The sequence below is a fragment of the Petaurus breviceps genome, unplaced genomic scaffold (genome assembly GCF_028583685.1).
Source record: "Petaurus breviceps papuanus isolate PSGF00001 unplaced genomic scaffold, PetGlider_PUasm1.0 90994, whole genome shotgun sequence".
Lineage (NCBI taxonomy): Eukaryota > Metazoa > Chordata > Mammalia > Diprotodontia > Petauridae > Petaurus > Petaurus breviceps.
The window spans coordinates 9,397,912-9,421,497 of NW_027187393.1; the positions used below are offsets into that span (position 1 = coordinate 9,397,912).

The window sequence follows — 23,586 nt, forward strand, 5'->3', positions numbered from 1 at the left end:
GAGAGAGAGAGAGAGAGAGAGAGAGAGAGAGAGAGAGAGAGAGAGAATGAAAAAAAATGAGAATATGAATGAATGAATATTACTTGCTCAAGGTCACACATCCAGTTAGTGTGGCCCACATTTCCTAACTCCCCGGCTAGGTCTTTTCCCAACATGCCACCTTGCTTCCCTGCCTTTAAATAAATCAAAATAGATTTTTAAAAAAACCCTAAGAAAAAGCCAGTTTGAGAAAACCTCACTATGGCATGTACATCTTTCTGCTTGAACATAATTCTCATAATTTCAAACTTTACTTCCATTTTTAAAAAATCACATACCATAAGATAAATTATCTTTTTTCTAGCTCCTGCACAAAGACTTTCCCGATTTCACTTGATATTAGTACTCTCTCCATCCTCAAATAATTATAAATATATTTATCTGTTTTCATCTTGTGTCCTCTCTACCCAACTCCTCCCCAGAATATTTTAGCTCCTTTAGGGCATGGTCTATTTTTTATTTTTGTCTTTGTTTCTCCGTGTGGCCCCACAATGGGTGCTTAAATGCTTGTTGGATTCTTTTGGACTGGAATTATATTCCTCTCCAAAGGAAAGAGTTGCAGTGGATGCTTCAACTCAGTTTTCTTTAGCCTTTAGGGAATGCTGGAGTTGACATTGAGCCATGACTTTATTTATTATGAACTATCCTCTGCTTGAAGCGCTTTTATTTTTAATTTTATTTGCTGATCAGAAACAATGTTCCTATCTGGCGAGTTCAGGAGTATTTGACATTGGATGACTTTATAAAACATCCTACTAATTGGATTTGTTAAAGTAAATAAATCAAACGCTAATTGGAACGCGCCTTGCCATTATTTTTGCTTACTGAGTTAGCTATAATGGCGTGAAGTCCTTTTTATCATATTTGTGCACTTATTTAAACGCCCCCCTGGCACACACTTCTGCGAATTCAATTATATATTCAAAGAAGTCATTCAATTTATGCAAGGCTGGTTTACATTTAATGTAGGGGCAAGTCTATGCTATGATGATAGGCTGCGATCAAAATTAATTAGCCTTACTCCAATGAGCAGCGGCATTGTTATTTCCTCTTTCTTCCATAAGCCATTAGTCATGTGGCTATGACCCATGGCAAGTCCACAGGGCTGGCCCCATGCCCTGTGGTTTTGGGAGGGAGAGGTCATCATTGTTCAGGTTCCAGCTGGGCAAGGAAGAGGAGGATCATAAGCATTGCAGCTTAGTAGAGGCCTTAGACTGTGGAACCCACCATCCTCATCTTATGTAGGAGAAAAATGATACTAAGGAGAAGAAAGGATTTTGAATCACAGAATATCAGAACTGGGACAGGCCTGTGCATGTAAAATATCAGAGCTGGAAGAGACCTCGGAGGTCATCCAGTCTAGCCCCCTGCATTTTGTCGGCAGGTAAACTGAAGCCCCAAAAGGAAAGGGACCTGTGCAGGGTGAAACGGTAGCAGAACCAGGTGTCACACTCCGGCTTCCCGACTCCCGGTCTGTGGCACTATCCATTGTTAGGGGACTGTGCCAGGCAGTCCAGGGTCCCTCACTGTTCTGCTCCAACATAATCTGACTTGGTGACTTCACATGGAGTTATGCAGGAGGAGCATTCCTGGACTCCAGCCTTCTGTTTCCTTTTTATTATAGTAATTCCTCTAGCTGCAAGTACTTTTCCTTCTGAGCTTATCTGCCATCTGCTCTGTATATATTTTGCATGCACCTATTTATTTATACATTGTCTCCCCCATTAGAGGTGTGTTCCATAAGGGGAGGGACTAATTTTACTTATCTTTATGTCGCCATTACTCAGCACAGAACCTGGCACATAGTGAGTACTTAATAAATGATTGTTGTCTGACTCACTGGTCTGGAGGGAGAGATATAGTCATGTTAGAGGCAATGAAATAAATTATTTTTTAGCTCCTTTAAAGAGCTAAATAGTCACTGGAGAGCAGTGACTGCCTGTGGTCATTGGTTCATGGTTTTAGAACTGTGAAATACCTCAGAAGTCATTAAGTCCAGTCCTTTCATTTTACAGACAAGGAAACTGAGGCCCAGAGAGGTCAAGAGACTTGCCTAAAATCAGAGAATCTCCCATGCACCCCCCCCCCCAATACTCCAAAAGACCTAGGATTGAAATCCAGGTCCTCTTACTCCAAATTCAACACTCTTTCTCAGTATTGTCAAGAATTATCAGAGTAGAGATTTCTCTTGTTTTGAGAAAGAGACTTGATTGAACACTCAGCTCCTCTCCTCTCTATTCTAATTGTAACTATGCTAATTTAATTGTTTTTCAGTCATGTCTGACTCTTTGTGACCTCTCTTGGTTTGTTTATTGTTGTTAGTGGTTTTTTTTTTTTTTTTTTAAAAATTTTTGGAGCTTTTTGCTCTTTTTTTTCCCTTTCTTTTTTTTTTTTATTTTTGTTAGTTGTTTTTTTTTTTTTTTTTGCAAAGATACTGGACTGGTTTGCCATTTCTTTCTCCAGCTCATTTTATAGATGAGGAAACAGAGTTAAGTGACTTACCCACGGTCACAAAGCTAGTAAGTGTCTGAGGCCAGATTTGAATTCAGGAAGATGTCTTCCTGACTCTAGGTCCAGTATTCCATCCACTACACCACATAGCTGCCTAAACTAAGACAGACCCTTATCATCACCGGCCTGGACTATTGCAATAACCTTCTAACATATCTCCCATATATTGACTTACTTTCTCTTAAAGATAGGTCCTAGTATTACTGCCTTGTTAATTTTGGACTAAAATTCCACAGGGGAAGTTAACTCAAGGGGGCTAGGAAAATCTTCAAGAATGAAAAAACTTCAGACGCAAAGGGAAACAGATCCCTCGAAGAGGAAAAAAACAGGAATTGTCTGAAGAGCCTGATATAGATGCTCAGAGACCTCACCAATCAATTTAGATTTTAAAAAGATATCTTTAAAAAGAGGCAGGCAAGGGCCAGGTAACAGAGGAGGAATAGAAAAGCCTGGCAGAGTCCTGCAAAAGTAGTGCCAAGAGGGTCAAAGCTTGGACTAATCAGAGGCTGGTGAGGGAAAGCAAGGACAATAAAAAGATGTTTTTTCAAGTTGCATTGAGAGAAAGAGAAAGATCAAGGTGGGGACAGGACTGCTACTTCAACTGGATAGCAGGAGGATAACTGACAACAGAGAGCAGGTACAGCTGCTCAGATCATATTTTGCTTCTGTTTCCTCTGTCAAGGAGGATGACCTTTGCAGTAGATATGATAGAAGGAAAATGGCTGAGAAGGATCTGGTAACCAAGATAGGGAAAGAGATATGGTAAGGGAGTGCCTAGTTGCCTTGGATAAATTCAATCACCTGGTCCTGAAGAACTAACTCTCTATATCCTCAGATACTAAGATAAAAGGCAGATTTGATTCCCAATTCTTAGTCAGGAATAAATACATAGATAGCCAGTGATTTGTGAAGGGCTGTGAGACAACATAGGACTGGACAGTGACAGATACTGTCTCAAGTTGCACAGAAATGAAGGAATTGACCAAGTAGTCTGTACACTATAGATCTCTGAGATCTTCTTTAATCCCTTGGAAATTCTAGAGTGGAACATTAAAGAGGTGGTTAGTGAACATCTGGAAAAAGAAGCAATGGTTCCAAAGATCTAACAAGGCATCATTCAGAAAGGGTCATGGCTGTATGAGTCTTATCTCTGTTTTTTTAACTGGGTTACTATACTAGAAGATCAGGGGAAATGCCAGAGATAAGAGATGCCTTAGGTTTTAGCAAGGCATTTGATAAAATATTTTACACTATTCTTGTTAGAAAATTTGGAGAAATGTGGACTTGCAGATAATAGGAATTAAGTGAATTTATAACAGGTTGAATGGCTAGACTGAAAGTGGTCATTGGTAGCTCTGTCAGCTTGGCAGGAGGTCTCCAGTGGAATGCCCCAGGAATCTGTTGGAATATCTTTATTAATGACTTAGATAAAGGCATAGATGACATGCTCATAAAATCTGCAGATTACATAAAGCTTGGAAGGTTAGCTAACATAGGGGATATTAGAATGAGGATCACAAAAGATCTTTACAGGCTAGAACACTGAGCCGAATCTATTAAGATAGAATTCAGTAGGGATGAAAGTAAAGTCTGATACTGGTGTTCTAAAAATCAGCTTCAAAAGTACAGGATGAGGAGACATAGTTATAAATAATTTTATTAAAAAAAAAGATATGGGGATTTTTAGTGGACTGCAAGCTTGATGATTCATCAGGGTGCTGAAGAAGGCAAAAAAAGGCTAAAATGTATTCTTGGGTAGCTAGGTGGTACAGAGAGTGTTGGGCCTAGAGACAGGCCTGAATTCAGATCTAGCCTTAGACACTTACTAGCTGTGTGACCCTGGGAAAGTCACTTTAAAGTCCCTTAACGTTGTTTACCTCAGTTTACTCATCTGTAAGATGAATCGGAGAAGGAAATGGAAAACCGCTCCAGTATCTTTGCCAAGAAGACCCCACATGAGGTCATGAGGAGTCAGACATGCCTGAAACAACAACAAAACAGTAATCTTGGTTACACCGAGAAGTATAGCTTTCAGAAATAGGCACTTCATGGTCCCTTTCTACTCTCTTCCGTTCAGATCACATCTAAAGCACTGTGTTTAGTTCTGAGCAGACCAGTTTTAAAATGACATGGGTAAGCTAGAGGGTGTCTAAGGAAAGGCAGATTGTGCAGGGCTGTAAGTCCATGCCATGCAAATATCAGTTGAAGAAACTGAAAATTTAAGACTTGAAGAAGAGAAGATTGAGGTGGGGGTGGCTGGGATAGTGACTCAAGGGAAGAGGGGTCAGGCTTGTTGTATCTGGCCCCATTGGGCAGAACTGGGAGTAATGAACTAAAGATGAAAGGAGGCCCATCTATATCTATGCATGATGACAAGAAAGAAACTTCCTCGTAGAATGGTCCTGAAGTAGAATGAGCTGCCTAGGAGAGTGGTGGGTTCTCTATGCAATGTGTCTCTGAAGGGCAGGTAAGTGGGTGGCAGTGGATAGAGTACTGGGCCTGGTGTCAGAAACACTCGAGTTAAAATCTGACCTCAGACACTTACTAGCTCTGTGACCCTGGGTAAGTCACTCACCCCTGTTTGTCTCAGTTTCCTTATCTGTAAAATGAGTTGGAGAAGGAAGTGGCAAACCACTGTAGTATCTTTGCCACAAAAACTGTCAGTGGGGTCATGAAAAGTCTGACACAATTGAAAAATGATTGAACAAAGTATGTCCTTGTGTTAGATTACAATCTCCTTGAAGTCAGGGACTATAAGGTTTTAGTTGTCCGTGTATCTCCCTCGGCACCTAGCATGGTGTTCTGCACAGATTAAGTGTTTGATAAATGTTCAGTAAGGTGGGATGAGATGGAAAGTCGCATGATGGAGTGGAATGAAAGCTGGAGTCACAAATACTTGAGTTCAAGTCCTGACTTTGGTGCATACTAACCAAATGACCTTGTGCTTGCCTTTCCAAGACTCTAAGTTGAGGAGATATTGCCACCCTCCCTTGGTAGAAAGCATCCTGTCCCTGTCTCACTTTGATAAGGAAATGGGGCCTAGTAGGAAGAGTCTTAGATGTGGAGTCAGGAGTGACCTGGCTTCACATCTGGGCCCTAATAGTAACTAGTGAGGCCCTGCAAGCATATCTTACCCTTCTGAGTCTCAGTTTCATTATCTGTGAAACAGATAAAAACATTGGCCTTACCCATCCTTGGAGCTATTATGTGGAATGTGCTTACTTCAAACACTTGACAAATGTGAATTATTATAGAAACATGAGCTAATATTATCATAATGAATGAATGAAAGCAAAAGGAAGGAGACCTGGGACAGTAACACATATGATAGACAGTTTCTCAAGCATTTATTAAGTGCCTAATCTGTACTAAAACGTATGCTTTACAAAAGTCTTTTCATTAGGTCCTCACAATAAGCAAGTGCTATTATTACCATATTTTACAGTTGAGGAAGCTGAGAACAAAAGTTAAGTGGTTTGCTCTAGGTCACTCAGCTAGGAAATGTCTGAGGCTGGTTTGAGTTCATGTGCTCCTGACTGCAGCCCCAGGGCTCTATCCACAGTGCCACCGAGCTCCTCATGGTACCAAAGTGCCTAAGACTCAGTCTCTACCATGAGAAGGAGAACTGAAGGAAGGTCCTGATCCAGATGCTGGTTCTTAAGGGATGCCTTATATATCCTCTTTCACCCTTCCTTCCTCCCAACAATGTCAGAAACTTTCATTTGCCTGACATTGGGGTGTAGAGGGTGTGGAATGGAAGCATTATCTAAACTGCAGATAACAATGGTGCCTTCCAGGCCCTCCTGGGCCAGGCAAAGGGCTCCCTGGAATCATAGATGGCTCCTGGCAGAGCTCAGTATGTGTGAATGCCTAGAAGAGCCCTCCCTTTGGACAAGAAGCAGGGTGGCTTTACTGAGCCAATTGACTGCTTTGGCATCGAGCCTCTTGGGAGACATGTCTCCAGAGAACAGAATCTGAAGGTCAAGTTGGGCAGGGCTTTTCTAGAGGCAATTTCCTGACCTTATGAAAGGTCCTGTAATCTTCTTTTTCAAATTTAGAAATTTGTGTAGTAGAAATCAGACTGAGGCTCAAGTAAAAATAACTTCTATTTCTGTAGTGCTTTAAGGCAAATATGGCATTTTCCTCAAACAAGCCCTTGAAAGGGGGACCTTGTAAAAATTATCCCCATTTGACAGAGGAGGAAATGGAGGCTCAGGAAAGGAGGAAATTCTTGCCCACATAGCTAAGTGTGAGTGTTGGAATAGGAATATTGTAGTACTAGAGAACCCTACTTCTTTTTGTTCCTTATATACTTTGCTTTCAGTAATTTATTGAAAGAAAATGAATTACAGAGTTTGTGTGGCAAACTCTGTAAGAAATAAAATAAGGAGATTAATTTTCTTGGAGAAAACCTAATTTGATATATGTGACATTTTTTAGCATGATAAACTTGTTTTCATCCTAATCCATATTTTTTCTTCACTTAGCACTAGTACTTTTGGAATATTTCAATAGAATAATATGGTTATTTATCAGTTATTCCCTTCATCCCCTTGTCAAGCTTCAAGTACCTTTTGTGAGATACTCAAGCTAGGTGGAGAGCCCCTAGTGCAGTGGATCGATTCAGCACTTAGATTCTGCCTCAGAAATACTTTGGCATGTGAACATGCATGAGTCATTCATTTCTCCTTCTCTTCTTTTCCTTTCCTTTCCTTTCTTTTCTTTTACAATTAGGGTTAAGTCACTCGTGCATGGTCTCACCACTAGTAAGTGTCTGAGGCTGGATTTGAACTCCTGACTTCCAGGACTACTGCTCTGTCCACTGTGCTATTTCACTGCCCTGCCCCTCTCCTGGTTTTCTTTTTTTTCATTATGGGGGAAGGCAAGGCAATTGGGGTTAAGTGACTTGCCTAAGGTCACACAGCTAATAAGTGTGTCAAGTGTCTGAGGTCGGATTTGAACTTAGGTCCTCCTGACTCCAGGGCCAGTGCTTTATTCACTGCATCACCTAGCTGCCCCTGGTTTTCTTATCTATAAAAGGAAGATGGTACCTACCTTACAGGACTGTGATGAAGATCAAATGAAAATATGTGAGAGAGATGGGGACAAAGGAATGCAGGTGGGAGAAGAAAGGAAACAAGGATTTATTAAGCACCTAATATGTGTGAAGCAATTAAAGGAACAGATAGTAGGCATGCATTAAGTACCTACTATGTGCCAACCTCTTTAAATATGTAATAAAGCATTTTGTAAAATTTACATACATGTTATCAGTTGTCTTCGATTTCCAATTCCAGTGACCTTTGCACTATAGTATGCCACCTTTTTGATGATAATAATGCTCACAATTAGCATTTGTGATTTTGTGGTTTGTGAAACTTGAAGGTTTTCAAAATGCTTTACAAATATTCTGTCATTTTATTCTCACAACAACCCTGGGATGTGTGTATTATTATTATCCTTATTTTGCAGATGAGGAAACTGAGGCATAGAGATGTTAAGTAATTTTTTTCAGGATCAAAAAGCTGGTAAGGATCTGAGGACAGATTTGACCTTAGAACTTCCTGACTTCCACATCCAGCAAATGCATGGAGTCAAGAGATGGAGTGTCCTATACAAGGAATAGCCTGTGAAACTAGATTGTAGATACCTAACCAAGCATAAAGCAAAGTAGAAAAAGATGAAAAAAGGTAGGAAGGAGCCAGGTTGTGAATGTCTTTAAAAGCCAAACAGGATTTTTTATTTCATTCTGGAATAGGGAGCCATTAAAGTTTGTTGATTGGGATGGGATCGAGTGGCTACTAGTTCCTTCCATCTCCCCTGTTCTGTGACTCTTTGATCAGTATTCTCTGGTCCCTCCTCTAGAGGAGATCATAATTCCTCCACCCTTCAGTCCATTGCTTTCACGATTTGCTTCTGGTCAGCGTGTTTAGATTGTGGATGCAAGGAGAATCTTAACATGTAGAGTCACCCCATAGTGGAATGGTCTGGCTCCTCAAGAGGTCTTGGACTTCCTTCTTCTCATGGAGATTCTCAAACAAAGGTTGGATGAGAAGTAATCAGAAATAGTGTGGAAGGCGTTCATGTTGAACACAGTGGCCTCTGAGATCCTGCTACCTTTGGAATCCTATTACTTTTGTTTGAGGAGGAAAGTTGTTAGTAATTTGGGAATAGATGGGGTAACCAGGAAATGCTTGCTTTATGAAGAAGGTAGTAGAATTTGAGTTACATCCAATAAACAAACAAACAAGCAAATAAATGATGAGTAGGAATACAATAGGTAAGCAGGAACAGGAAGAGCTTGACAGGTATAAGCAACAGTCTAAATAGAGGTATGGGAGGTTAGTCATGTTTGGGAGACAAAGGGAAGGCCAGTTTGGCTGGAGAATAGAGTGCTTAAAGGGTAGTAATATAAGATAAGGGTAGAAAGGTAAGAACATGACATATATTAGAGGGCCTTGAATTCCAGACAGAATAGCTTGAATTTTACTTATTAGTTACTAGGGAGTCGCTGAAAGTTTTTGAGCAGAGGAATGACATGACCAGATATTTTAGAAATTTTTTTTGCATTGACATGAAGTGTTGATTGTAGTTAGGAAAAAGTATAAATAGAAAGATCTCTTAGGAAATTCTCACAGAAGTCCAGGCAAGAGGGGTAGGGAGTGTGAGAAATGTTGTTGGAAGTTGAATCAATAGGAGTTCTAACCAATTAGATTTGAGAAGTGATGGAGAGGGAAGAGTCAAGGATAACAACAAGATTTTGAACATGGGAGAAAGGGTTGAATGCTTGGTGCCTTTGGCAGAAATAGTAATCGGAAGAACTGCTTTAGGGGAGGAGATAAAAGCATATGGTTTGGGGGAATATCAGATCATATTCATGGTGCTTGACTCACTTGCAGAGCACAGTTATTTGTGGCATACCCGGAGCCCAGTGACTGATCTCATTTTCCCTTGCTTAGATTATCAGCTCATATCCTCGGGTTCTCTTTACCCCCTCAATCAGGTGCCCCACCTTTCCTCACTCCCTTTATAGAAAGATCCTTCCAAAGATCTCATAGTTACAATTTTGTAGTATGAAAAAAAAATTTAATACAGTCCATTTCCACCAATAATAATAGAAGAGTCCTTTCAATTGATAACGTGGACTCTTAAATTCATTCTTCCAGAATGAACTAACTGCTGGGGCAAAATGTTACACCTATTTTCTGATGGAATTACTGTGTCAACCTTACTGTATTATCAGTAAGTCAGAGAATAGTTCAACAGGTAGTTGACATAGTCAAGGAATGTGTCTTTAAGCATAGAAGAGCAAAAAGATTGATATTAGCAAGAGCCTAGGATCTCAGCCTTGAAGAAGAAATTAATATTTACCTTCATAGGTATGTAGAATTTAGGGCTGGAAAGAACCTCAGATATCATAAGAGCTAACCTTGTTTTATAGGATGAGAAAACCAAAGTCCAGAAAAATAACTCACTCAAAGTTATATAAACAGAAAGTAACAAAACCAAGATCCAAACCCAGATCATCCAATCCCAAATCCAGAGTCTTTCAAGTATGTCTAATAAAGGTCAGGATATAGAGGGCTGCTGAAAAGATCATTAACATCAAATCCCATTTATCAAGCCTTATTATTTGGGGGAAATGAACACTGGAAAGAAGTCTGTGATATTGTAGAAAGGATAAAGGATTTGGAGTCAGGGGACATGAGTTCAAATCTTGCCTCTGATACTGGTGACCTATGTGACCTCAGAGAAGTTACTTAACCTGCTGGGGTCTCAGTTTTCTTATTTGACAAATGAGAATTAAAATATCTCTAGAACCTACCTCATATAGTTGTTATCATCATCAAATGAGATAATGTGCAAAATCATTTTGCAAATGTTAAAACACAATACAAATTTCAATTATTATCATTTTAACGATTATTTCTTTGTTAAATAGTGTTGACAGAACTTGAGGGAGACAAAGATAGGGAGAAAGTAAACTGTTTTCTGTTTTGATTACATTCTAGTTAATGACATTTGAATTCAGACATTGTTCCCCTCTTCTTTACCTCTATGGCTAGACTTATACGGATGTATTCAGGGAGTTATAATGAAACAGAGGCCAGCCCATGGAGCATGTTTGGCAACAGACCCAGGCCCTTTCAACTTCTAGCAAAATGTGTTACGTCTGGGGCACTTCCCATGGAATGCAGTACCTGACCTTCTGGGACAAGATTTGGCACTTTGGAATGATGTAGCAAACCCCCTACATTCCTTTGCCTTCCACATGTCCACCCTATGACAATGCCCCAGACCTGTGTCAGGGAAGATTCACTGCTGAACCAGGAGGTGCTGTCCACTCCAATTTTAAAAGGAATGACTTGCATTTCTGGCTCTCTCTTCCTTCTCTCTGAATCAAGTAGGATGGAGCTTTCTCTCCCTGGGATTTTGGTGAGGAGGGAGGGAAGGTGCCAGAAATGGCCAGGTGCAGACAGTGCACCTATTCTTCCAGGTTCAGTAGCCAAGGAGTAAAGTCCTTCACTGTTGGGTACACATATTTTCTGGATGTAGCAGCCTCAGCCCCTGTCAGAGCATGGGTTTTCATAGGAAAGTTTTCAGAGTCCAGGCCTGTCTCCGTAACCCTTCTGTTTTAGGGCCAATTTTATTATCAGTTCATAGAGTGAGAGCAGAGAGCTAGTACAATTCTTTCATTTTGCAGATGAGGCCCAAGGAAGTCAGTCCAACAGCTTACTTAAGGCCATACAGGTCTGCAGTCCTGACTCCAGGGCCATGCTGTCTTCACTTTGTCATGTCTAGACAACGGCCTTTAGTCTGTAGATTCTGAAGCATTGTGTTAATTTGTCACGTGTACTTGTGGCTGTGTTGTTCCCATTTTCAGAGGAGTTAACTACTCTGCACTCTGGAAAGCCCAAGTGCTTTCTGTTATCCTTGCCTGATGCTTCTGCTTTGGATTATTACAGGAGCACAGAGAGAACAGGTTCATTTTGTAGCTCACTCCTGCAAAACTTCCTTCTCCTCAGTTTCATCTGTGTAAGTCATGAATGTGAGCTTTTGCTCAATTGATATGTCTATAGTTTTGATCCCATTTTTTGGTTAGAGTAGTTCATCACCCTCAAGGAGAAGTTTCTTTTGAGTAGGTTTTTTGTTCATCAAGGCTTCCTCCCATCTGCTCTCCTCCCAGCTCCCCATAGCCATTATTTGCTCCAAGATCCTTTTGACACATTGAATGACTGGGTCTTTATTTTTTTGGCCTTTATTGATCAAGAAAATAGGCCAGCCTGAATTTTCTGAGCACTGACATGTCCTACTGCTGAAGTGCTTTTCTCAGATAGCTGGAAGATCATCAGATTCCCTTTTACACATGCTCTGTTCCAGAAGAACTGCCCTAGGAGATTTTTTTCAGACTTTGCAAAGGCTGTCTACCTTACTTTGAATGCACTCCTTCCCTACCTCCACGCCTTAGAATCTCTAGCTTTCTATAAGCCTCGGTCCAAGTGTCATTTCTTTCGTGGACCCTTTCTTAGCCACTCCATCTGAACCTTTAACAGTTAAGTGATGCTTTGGATAGAGTGCCAGAGTCTGCATGACCTGAAATCAAATGCAGCTTCAGATACCTACTAACTGTGTAATCCTGGGCAAGTCACATAATTTCTTTTTGTCTTAGTTTCCTCATCTGTGAAATGAGGATAATAATAGTACCTACCTCCCAGAGTTATTGTGAGGAGCAAAGGAGATAATAATTTAACATAGTACCTGTCACATAGTAAGCACTATATAAATGTTAGCTGTGTTTACTATTGTTGCATTTCTCATGGTGCCTCTCATGGTGTTAGGCACAAAGTATGTGCTTAATAAGAACTTGTCAGAACTAATTTGATTATTGCAAATGCATAAATTATAAGGGATTTAAAATTCAGTGAAAGAATCTGGACCTGTGATTTCATGGATACAGGGAATTCTTGGTATGGAAACTGTCTCCACCAATGCAGATCTGCATGAATGGTGCCCTGAATGTAACTTACAGTCTTAGAGAGCTACCTAGAAGTCCAAGATAACAATAATGCCACCACCAACAGTAACAGTAGCAGTAAGAGTAGCAGCAGCAGTAGTAGTATTTTAAAAGTTCTTTAAAGTTTACAGAACACATTACAAATAGCATCCCATTTAAACCTCACACAATCCCATGTGGTAGGTGCTATTATTATCTACAAATAAGGAAACTGAGGTGCAGAGTGCTTATGTGACTTACCCAGGGACATATAGCTAGTAAGTGCTTGGGATAGGATTTGAACTCAGATCCAAGACTTTCTCTTTTTCCACTATGCCAGTTAGCTGCCTCTTAGTGACTTGTCCAAGGCCACGTGCCTGGGAGAGTAGTGTTTGAAATCGGGTTTCCTGACTTTAAGATTGGGCCCTATCTGCTCTGCCCTGATGCCTCCCACCATTAAGGGAGAGGTTTTAAAACTTAGGGGAGAAATAAACAAGCTATCTTATATGTTGGTTATAAGACATTTAAATTCATTTTAAACATAATTCATCTCAGAAAACAGTCCTTTGTAAGCATCTGTTTCACCAGGGCCATATTGCAAGAAGCAATTATGATGTCCGTACCTGCATTCATTGCTCATGCTTAGAATGAGTGATTGCTGCTTAGTTTCCCAAGAACCAAAATTGAAATCAATGGGACTTGTCTTATTAATGACAACACTGTCATTAAAAAAATAAAAGTTTTAAAACAAGGAGACTTCAGCTCCCAGGCCTTTCCCAGGTGCTTCCAGAGCAAATATAAAAACCTGATTTACCTGTATTTTTTTTTCCTTTCCCAGAATTTAAAATGCTTTGCTTTGCAGATAAGGTAACAAGGAGACAGAAGTAATGAATAGAATCATTGATGTATTTATTCATTTTTCTTTTGTGCTCAGGTGGTTGCTCATTTGATGAACACTACGGCAGCTGTGGCTACAGTGTCGCTCTGGGCACCAATGGATTTACCTGGGAGCAAATTAATACTTGGGAAAAGCCGATGTTGGATCCTGCTGTGCCCACAGGTATGCATGTGACCGGGAAAAAGGACAAACCTGGTGTTCACTGTGTTGTGGCTATAGACTGGTGCAGAGATGCAGGATATAGGGGCTCTGGTAATAGTGGAACCACAGGGAAGGGACTGAGGTCATGCAAGGTTTCCCCCAGCTCTTTGGCAAAACTCAAACAGCTGTCCATCTATCTTATGTAGTGATTGTTCCTCTGACTGGGAGCATACTGCCAAGGTGAATGCCAGCCAGCCCTGCCATGGTTGTGGCAAAGGGAAGGGATACTGCCTCGTCCTGGCTTCCTAAATGCTGAGCTCGGCCTCTGAAGCTAAAGACCCAGGTGTGTACCTGGCTGTATGCCTAGACTGTGGAGTGCCTCTGTATCATCTCACTGAGCAAATGTAGCTAAGACAAAACTAATGGCAGTCTTGGAGGTTAGCCACTTATTCAAATTAAGGAAGATTTTTTTTTAGTTTTGTTTTTTTTTTTGGGGGGGGGTGTTAACCACAGGTTATTGCTGTGGTAGCATTATAAAATTGAATGAGCTCTGGACTTGGAGTTAGAGGGCCTGGGTTCAAATCTCAACTTTGCCCCTTATATATTATCTATAGCTCCTTATACAAGTAGGTGGCACAGTGAATAGAGTGCTGCGCCTGGAATCAGGAAGACCAGAGTTCAAATCCAGCCTCAAACACTCAATAATGCTGGACAAATCACTTAGCCCTGTTTGCCTCAGTTTTCTCATCTGTAAAATGAGCTGGAGAAAGAAATGACAAACCACCCCAGTATCTCTGCCAAGAAAACCCAAAATGGGGTCACAAAGAGTCAACAAAAACAATAGATGGCACCCTAGGCAAGTTTTTCTGTGGGCCTGCTTCCTCACCTATAAAATAATGGGGTTTGACTAGAAAACCTCTAATGCCCCTTCCACTTACAATCCTAGGGCCATCCCTGGTTGTTGAAGGCAAAGGTTGTAAGAAGGCAAAATATATCTTAATTTTAGAAATAATTTTCTGTCTAACAAAAGAATGAGTTGCCTCAGGAGGAAGGGAAATTACCCTCCCTGGAGGTGTCCAAGTAGAAACTGCAGTGCACGCTGTCAGGGCTGCTTTAGAGGAAATTCTTTTATTGGATTGGAGTTTCTAATAAATAACTGCTGTGGTTTCTTCCAGCTCTTGAGTCCTGTGATTCCGTGAGTGCAGAGGGAAAAGAGGTCAAAACTATATTCTTGTTATTTATCATACATTACAATCCCTTCCTGAAGCATGAATCCCCCTCTACGGTCCTCCTTGTCAAATGGTCATCCAGCCTTCGCTTAGACACTGACAGTGACAAGGAGCTTACTACAATGAGATTTACTACTCAAGTCCTTGTATTAAATTGCAGGAAAAAGACAATGTGCATCACCCTCTCAGCACTGGCTGCTTTGCTGATCTTTATTCCTTCAGCTTATGGGAGCAGTCATCCCAGATCTTTCCCTCTCCTTGAAATATCCCCAAGCTTCCCATCAAATTACCCTGTTTTCATCCCCAGCAGCCCACTCCAAAGTACTATGAAGGCTTTCCTGTTGGAGGAACTTATATATCCTCGGATGCTTTTTATGGCATCAGAATTATTTTTCAGCCTTTGTAGAGACCAATGCCATTCCAGTTAGTTTATGTTGGTCTTTATGGTGCCACATTCTGAAGGGCATTGTCTGGCATTTTCTATCTCCTTCTCCTCTTGGTTTTGGCATTCTGCTGCTAACTATTTCCTGCCTGAGACTCAGTGCAAGGGGGAAGATTTTGAGGAGGTTGGAGCTAGATAAGGGAGGGGTTTCTTAGGCAGAACAGAGCAGGAATATGATGAGGAAACCAGGTGGAAGGGAAGGCAGTAGAAGAAGGCCTGGTGAGTACCCAGGAGGTGATAACAAGATGCTTCTGTTTTCCTCGGGGATATTTTCTTTTCTTTTTTTGGAGGGCAATTGGTTTTAGGTGACTTGCCCAAGGTCACACGGCTAGTATTTGTGTTAAGTGTCTGAGGCTGGATTTGAACTCAGGTCCTCCTGACTCCAGGGCCGGCGCTCTATTCACTGTGCCACCTAGCTGCCCCTCCTTGGGGATATTTTCACAACTGCAGGAGGACAAATGCCAGAGTGAGGTGAGAAGCTCTGGAAAGGACACAGGTGATGGTGATTATCAGGGGTTCAGAGAGTGGTGGTCATCTTGCTGAGGGTTCTTGTAGATATCCCCAAATCTGGTTTCATCAGAGTTCCTATGGTTAAGGCATCTGCCTCAGCCATGGGGAGTGGCAAAGGCCACAAGGGTGGGAATCGGAAACTCCGGGTGTTTGGACACCCAAGTGCCTCCATCTGCCCAAGGAAGGTCATAGGTTTAGACCTGGTAGGGGCCTTAGAAACCTAGCTCTTCATTTTACAGAAGAGGAAACAAGCACAGAGAGGTTTAGCTACTTGCTCAAGGTCCCACCGATAGTAAGTGGCAGAGACGGAATTTGAATCCAGGGCCTCTGACTCTAAACCCACTGTACCTTTATACTATATGGTGCTTTTCCCAGGTTACTGTCAGTAGGAAGTCATGATCAGAGATCAGTAAGACTCCTTTAAATTGGAAGCTGTTGAATAGGGAGTTTAACAGGGAGAGGTAATCATGTCCTTGAGTGACTGTCAGAATAACTATTGCTAAGGACCTTTCTTGGTCCTTAGACCCTCATTCAGACTCTTAGGCAAGAGGCAAAACTTCCTTGTAGTTTGACCACTGAGTAATCAGGTTTGCCTGATCACATTACTTTTTTATCATACTGATTGACCCAGGAGAGAGAGACCTTGAGATTGTAATCCTCAGCTGGCTCCATTGGCTGGTGGAACTCGTGTAGAATTCCTGTGCTTTGGCAAGGGAAAGGGAGTCAGCATGGGGTAGCCGGGAAGGAGAGTGGTGGTAGAACACAAAAATAAAAGCATATATATATGCAAAATCCATCCTCTGCTTTCTTTAGGTTTAACTAATAATAACCCCTTGCAGAGAGAATTAATTCTTGATTCCAGCCTTAATTATCTAAGTTCCTTATTATATGAAAGTGACATTTCATAAATACTGGCTTGCTCTAATGCGATCTTCTGAGTTTTTGCTAAATAGAGGCATTTGATAACAATCATTAAATTATTCTGTCCTGTGGATGATAGCAGCTGGGAATTCTGTTATGCAAAGAAATAAGAGTATTAATTCGAAGTAGTTTGAATTATTTGTTCTTATCAGAAGCAGTGTGTATAGGGGAGGAAACTTTCTGGTCCCTTTCTAATGAAATCAGCTTAAATCTCTTCAGGGCCCCCTTAAATATTAAAAGTATTCATTTTTTAAAGGATATAGGACTCTTCAGAAAAAAGCTTTAGATTCCCCAAAAGGATAAATGGTCAAATGATATGAACAGACTTCTCCAAAGAATTATAAACTATCAACAATCTTATGAAAGATTGCTCTGAACCATGCCTAAGTAATAAAGAAATGCAAATCAAAACAACTCTGAGGTTTCATTTCATACGTAGCACATTGACAAAGCCCACAAAAGATGACAGAAAAGCATATTTGTTACAAAGGTTTTGTTTTTCTTTTTCTGTGGAGGGAGAAGTAAAAAAAAATGCTTGTTAATAAAAAAAAATTAAAACGAAGAAATAAAATGTATTAGTGTTTTTCACTACAGAAAAAGAGTCAATGTTGGAAGGACTGTAGGAAGACATGCACAATGCCCACCACCTCCAAATCTGGGGCTTCCCCTGCCAGAATCTCACTTCTATATTGTTGGGGGAGCTGTGAATTGGTCCAACCATTATGGAAGGAAATTTGAATTATTGAAAGAAAGTAACTAAAATGTCCACATGTCTTGGCCCCCAGAGATAACCAATATTAGGCATATTCCCCAAAGAGGTCAAAGATAGAAAGATAGTTCCCACATACACTAACATGTTTATAGCACCACGTTTTGTAATAGTGTTGTTGTTCAGTCATTTCTGACTTTTTGGAACTCTGGGGTTTTCTTGGCAGAAATACTGGAGTGGTTTGCCATTTCTTTCTCTAGTTTGCTTTACAGATGAGTAACTGACACAAACAGGGTTAAGTGACTTGCCCAGGGTTACACAGCTGATATGCTTCTGAGGCTAAATTTGAACTCAGGACAAGGAACTCCTGGCCCAGCACTCTGTGCACTATGGCGCCTCCTAGCTGCTCTTTTGTTGTAGCCAAGAACTGGAAACAAAACAGATATCCACTGCTTGGGGAATGGTTAAATAAATTGCAACACAGGAGCATAGTAGAATATTGTTTTGTTTTAAGAAATGAGGAAGATGAAGAATACAGGGAAGAATGGGAAGACCTATTAAATGATTCAGAGTCAAGTAAGCACCAAAATAACATAAACAATGACTACAACAACATAAATGGATAGAGCAGCAATATAAGAAAAGCAGATTGATTTTTTATTATAATAACCAAGCAAAGCCCCAAAGAAGAGCTAGGAGAATGTACATGACCCCCTCCTTTCTTTGCAAAGATAGATAACTATGGGTGAGGAGCAGTACATGCAATGTTAGACTGGGTTGACATGCTGGCTAATTTTACTAAACAAATATCCTACTTTTCTCTCCTCTTTTTTAAAAGAATTCTTTGTAATAAGGGGTAGGTAGCTCTCTGAGGAGGAAGGGAGTTATACTGAGGAATGTAGTTGATGTAAAAACAAAAGATATCAATAACATTTTTTTAAAATGACACAGTATGTGATATAGGCAGTGAATTACAGCAGCTGTTGGAGGTTGTGGTCTCAGGTGAGGGTGGGAGATGGTTCTATGCCACAAAATATCAGACTTGGAAGGGGCCTTTGAGTTCATCATGTCCAACTACCTTATTTTAAGGAAAATGATGTATCCAAAGTAGGTGTTGTCCCATCTGCCTTTGCCCGACTTAGCAAACTTAGTACTCTCCCTGTCAGTTAAAATGTTTAGGATTTTAAATTGTCAACCTCTTTTAAAATAAAAATCAGTGTTAAAGTTTTTAATTAACAGCAAATTATTCCTTTTTAGCTGAATCTTAGGTACTATTCTCCAACATGAAGGAAAGCCATACGGAGAAAATTCTAGTACTATGCGTTGATGGGTCTGTCTCATTGCAATGTACTTGAAATAGACTAATTATGAGTAGGACCAGAGTTTTAGAACCAGAAGGAAGCTTTGAGATATGGTCCAGTGCCCTCACTTCATTGATGAGAAAACTGAAGCCCATGGAAATTCACTGACTCACCCAAGGTACATAGCAATAAGACCAGCATGTGAATCTAAGTCTTTTGACTTCAAAGCCAGGGTTTTCTTTCTAGTTTACCACACTTCATGTCCCTCCTTTCTATAGTTCTCAGAGTTATCATAAAGTAGGTATTGTGTCTGCCTTTGAAAGGTGCCACCTGTCCATGGTGCTCAAAGGTCTAATGTATTTGCTACTCCTCAGGTATTCATAACAGCATTTCTTGGCTCTCCTTCCAATCATCATTAGGTTATTTCCTTGCCCAGTTATTTATTTTTTCCATATTTCAGTCCCTCATCATCCTCTTCCTCTTCAGGGTCTAATACCTAGTCTTGTTAATGCTGAAAAATAAGAAATTGATGTTTATAGATGAGAAGAAAAGCAGCAAAATCCTGGAGTTTCATGTTAAGAGAAGTGACTTAGACTGTTGTGAATCATTAGATAGATGTACTTTGTGTCTATGGGTACAAAGTCCCTGCCAGAAAATTTTTCTCTCCTCACCTAGCGTTTTATCCAAGTTTTGTACCATATAAACAAATGAATTCATTGAATGAATGAAAAATATACATATTTATGCATATATGTGTATATGTATATGCATATACACATACACACATACATATATTTCCCTGGGCTGAATGTAAGATGATATTTAACACAGATAAAGGTAATACTACACTTGGATTAAATTCAACAAGATGAGCTTGACTAGACAGCAGTTTGTCTAAAAAAGATTTTGAATTTTTAGTGAATTGTAAACTTAATGTGATCCAAGGTAATATAGGGGAGAGAAGGAAATGCACACATATCTATAGTGCCTTACTATGTGCCAGCCACTGTCCTATGCACCCTTTCCAAATATCATCTCATTTGATGCTCACAATAACTGTGTGAGGTAGATACTGTTGTTACCCACATTTTATAGTTGAGGATACTGAAGCAAACAGAGGTTGTGACTTGTCCAGGGCAACAGAGATAGTATTTGAGACTGAAGTTGGACTTGGGTGTTCCTGACTGTAGGCCTGGTACCTATTCATCCCCTTTCCCCCAGGCTGTCTCTCCTTCTATATGTGGCAGCTAAGATAATGTGGTTTTAAGCAGCATTGTGTCCATACCTCCGGTGGCGGTATTCTCAGGACACTGTTCTGGTCAGTTCATCTCTTGAGTAATGTATTCAGTTGTTGGTTCCACATTTTAGGAAGAACCTTTATTAGATGGAGAGTGACCAGAGCAGGGTGACTAGGATGGAGAGGAGACTAATGAGTTCATGTTCTGAATCCAATTTAACAAATATTGGTTGAGTATCTACAAGGTTCTTGTCACTGAGAATGCAAGATAAAAAGTAAAAAATGGCACTGCCCTTAGCTTCACTCCACTGAGAATGACTAAAGGAAATGGAAATATCTACCTAGAGAAAAGAAGCATTGGAAAGGCATGTCTGAAACCTGTGCCTGGAGACCTGCTCTCCTTCTTGGTGGCAGCTTCTCCTACACCATTATTTTAGGCACACCTTCAGCCCTGGGTCATATCACTCCTGGCTCTCTAGCCATCTCCTCCACAACCTTGCTGTCTGCCTTGTTCTAGTGCAGGTACCTTTTCCACCTCCCGACCTCTACTGCCATCCTGGCACAAGGAACCATGGTCAAGTCAACTCTGCCATTGTTCCTGGATGGGGGAGGTACCAGTCTACATCCCACCTTCCCCACTCACCATCTCTGTAACTTTTCCCTGGCCTCTCCCTGGTCACTGCTGGGGTATTTTCTCCCATAATGGAATATAAAACTTTTGAAGTGAAGGACTGACTTTGCATTTGTTTTTGTATCTCTGATGCTTAGCCCAGTGCTTGGTACCTAGTAAATCATTAATTAAAGTTCATTCATCTCCCTCCCTCACTCAAATCAAAGTCAGTTGCAAGTCATGTCATCATCTCCCTGATGTCATGGTCCTCTTCGAGAAGGAAGGACAAACCACCCACAACTGGAAGAGGGATTAGTTTTATCCCCCTTGGTGTCAGAGGGCAGAACTAGGAGCAGTGAGGGGAAGTTGAAGGGTGGCACATTTAAGCTTCATCCAAAGCTTCCAATAACTCTCTAGAAGCAGAATGCATTTCCTTATGGGCTCCCTGTCATTGGAGTTCTTCAGAAACTGGGGGACAACTTGGGTATATTGCAGAGGGGATTATTGTTTGGATATGAGTTGAATCTGATGACCTCCATGATCCTTTGCTGCTCTGAGATCCCAAGATACTAACCCATGTGTGAATTGGTGAATAGTCTCTTATAGTAGCTATGGTTGAAAAATTTACGACTTTCCTTCCAACTTGTTGATGAGCTTTCCCAAATTTTGGTCAGGCTGGTGTTTAGATGACAGTCATAGAGCTTGTCCCCTCACTTGTGCTTGAGGCTTTGTCAGCTGACCAGGGCCCTGAGAGTTTGCATTTCCCTCTCTTAATCTTTGAGGACTCTAGATCCTTTCCACCCCAGTTGGTAGCCAGTCAACAAGCATTAATTAAGTTCATACTATGGGCAGGGCACTCTGCTAAGCACCAGGATATGGCTGATGAAGTATTGGTGAATCTATTGGTGATAGATTTTAGGGAATCTATCAAGATAATGTAATAAATATAATTTGCAGAGTTTTTATTTCCCCCCCTCACATCCCCTTATATTCCTACCTACAAGGAATACACAGACAGACTTGTTAGAGGAATAAATCAGAGTCTTACCATATAGGATGAATCATGAATCCTGTGCTCTTATCTTTTAGAAACTCCTTTCCCATGTGCAACAGCCCTTATGCTAAACTTCCAGAACATGCATGCGTTTGTGTATATGTGTGTATGCCTGTGTGTGTTTATTTCTATTTTGTTTGTTTGTTTTGTCTTTTTTTGGGGGGAAGGCAAAGAAATTGGGGTTAAGTGACTTGCCTAAGGTCACACAGCTAGTAAGTGTTAAGTGTCTGAGGCCAGATTTGAACTCAGGTCCTCCTGACTCCAGGGCCAGTGGTCTATTCACTGCATCATCTTGCTGCCCCTATATCCATTTTGAAAGACATTGGGAGACACAAATGCTTTTCCAACTCAACAAGTCGATTTATGGTCTGGTAATAAAGCAACAAAGCCAGACTAGCCTTGAGTTGAATGAATCTCCCTAGCTATCTCTAATTCATTTGAGCCTTGGCCGCCCTTCCCCTTTTTTATACCAGGGAGTGTTTTCTCTTCAAGATCCTCTCTACCCCAGGCTTTGTGTGCCTCTACAGCTTCCGAGTGCCTGTGTTCCCTGTACTTCAGGGACCAAGGAAAAATACCTTCAGCCATATCAAGCATATTTATTCAGTTAATATCAAAAAGAGTTTAATGTGAAACCCCTGGAAAGAAAAAAAACATTCTGAGTATGAGACACTACTTTTCTGAGCTAAATCTCAGATGTTTCCCTAAATTTCCTTTTATTAAACATGAGACTGCATTGTATTTGCTGCAAAAAAGGAAAGGCTACTGTGTGTGTATGTGTAAGATAGAGAGGGCAAGAGAGGGAAGAGAGGAAGAAGAGATGGGGAAGGAGAAATTGGGAGAAGTGAGAGAGAAAGAAATGGGAAGACAGAAAGGAACACACACAGATCAAAAGGTTAGCACCGTGGTTCTAAGAGTGGGCTCTATCACTACACCCTGGAAGTTCTTCATTACTTCATGGTTTATAGACTGGAGGACAAAAAGCTTTGTTTTGTTTCTAAAGAACATTTTCAGAATCTACATTTAAAAAAAAAAAAACAAAAAACTTTCAATCGACCTATTTTTAAAATGGGTAAGATATTCCTAGGGTGTCAAAGAAAGAAAGGTCCTGAACACAGCAAACTATTCATTGCAATACTTTTTGTGGTACTGAAAATAAAGTAGATACCCATTGATTGGGGGTAATGGCTAAGTAAATAGCTGTCTTTGTTTTGTTGTTCAGCCTTTTTGTCATGTCTGACTTTTTGTGACCCCAAGGTGGGGTTTTCTTGGCAAAGATACTGGTGCAGTTTGTCATTTCCTTCTCCAGCTCATTTTACAGATGAGGAAACTGAAGCCAACAGGGTTCAGTGACTTGCCCAGGGTCACACAGCTAGGAAGTGTCTGAGGTCAGATTTGAACTCAAGGTGAATATTCCTGACTCCAGACTTAATGGTCTATCCATTGTACCACCTAGCTGCCCCAAATAGATGTATATTGGTATAATTGAATATAACTGTACCATCAGAAGTAATAAACAAGAAAAATTCAGAGAAGCGTGCAAAATCTTAAATGAACTGATTGCTAATGAAGTAAGCAGAATTGAGAAAACAGTATACCTAATGGCTACAACAATGTAAATGGAAAAAATAGTGAAACCCCAAATTGGATGCTTTGTAATTATAATGACCAAGAGATATACACATCCTTCCCTTTGCAAAGGTGGGGGATTATGGATGTAGAACATTGCATCTGCTGTCATACTTGGTTGATGTGATTAGTTTTTATAAACATTTTTATATTTAAAAATTTTTGTTACAGACATAATATCTAATAACATAATAGCTGGCCTTCATATAGTGCTTTAAGGTTTGCAAAGCACTTTATTTACAAATGTTATCTGGTGTATTCTCACAACAATCCTGGGAAGTAGGTGCTATGGGAGGAAACTGAGATAATTTTTGACTTGCTCCGTGGGTACAGAGAGTAACTGTCTCAGGTGGGATTTGGCCTT

At 40.5% G+C, this 23,586-nt stretch overlaps 1 protein-coding gene across 3 annotated transcripts in view; it reads left to right on the top strand.

Moving 5' to 3' along the window:
* Positions 1–23,586, top strand: part of PTPRT (protein tyrosine phosphatase receptor type T) — a 1,346,273-nt gene that overhangs the window by 351,009 nt on the left and 971,678 nt on the right. For all 3 annotated transcript variants that reach the window (XM_069077714.1, XM_069077712.1, XM_069077713.1), the window contains exon 2: positions 13,479–13,604. In XM_069077714.1, the coding sequence (XP_068933815.1) occupies positions 13,479–13,604 (126 nt within the window). The remainder of the gene's footprint in view (positions 1–13,478; positions 13,605–23,586) is intronic.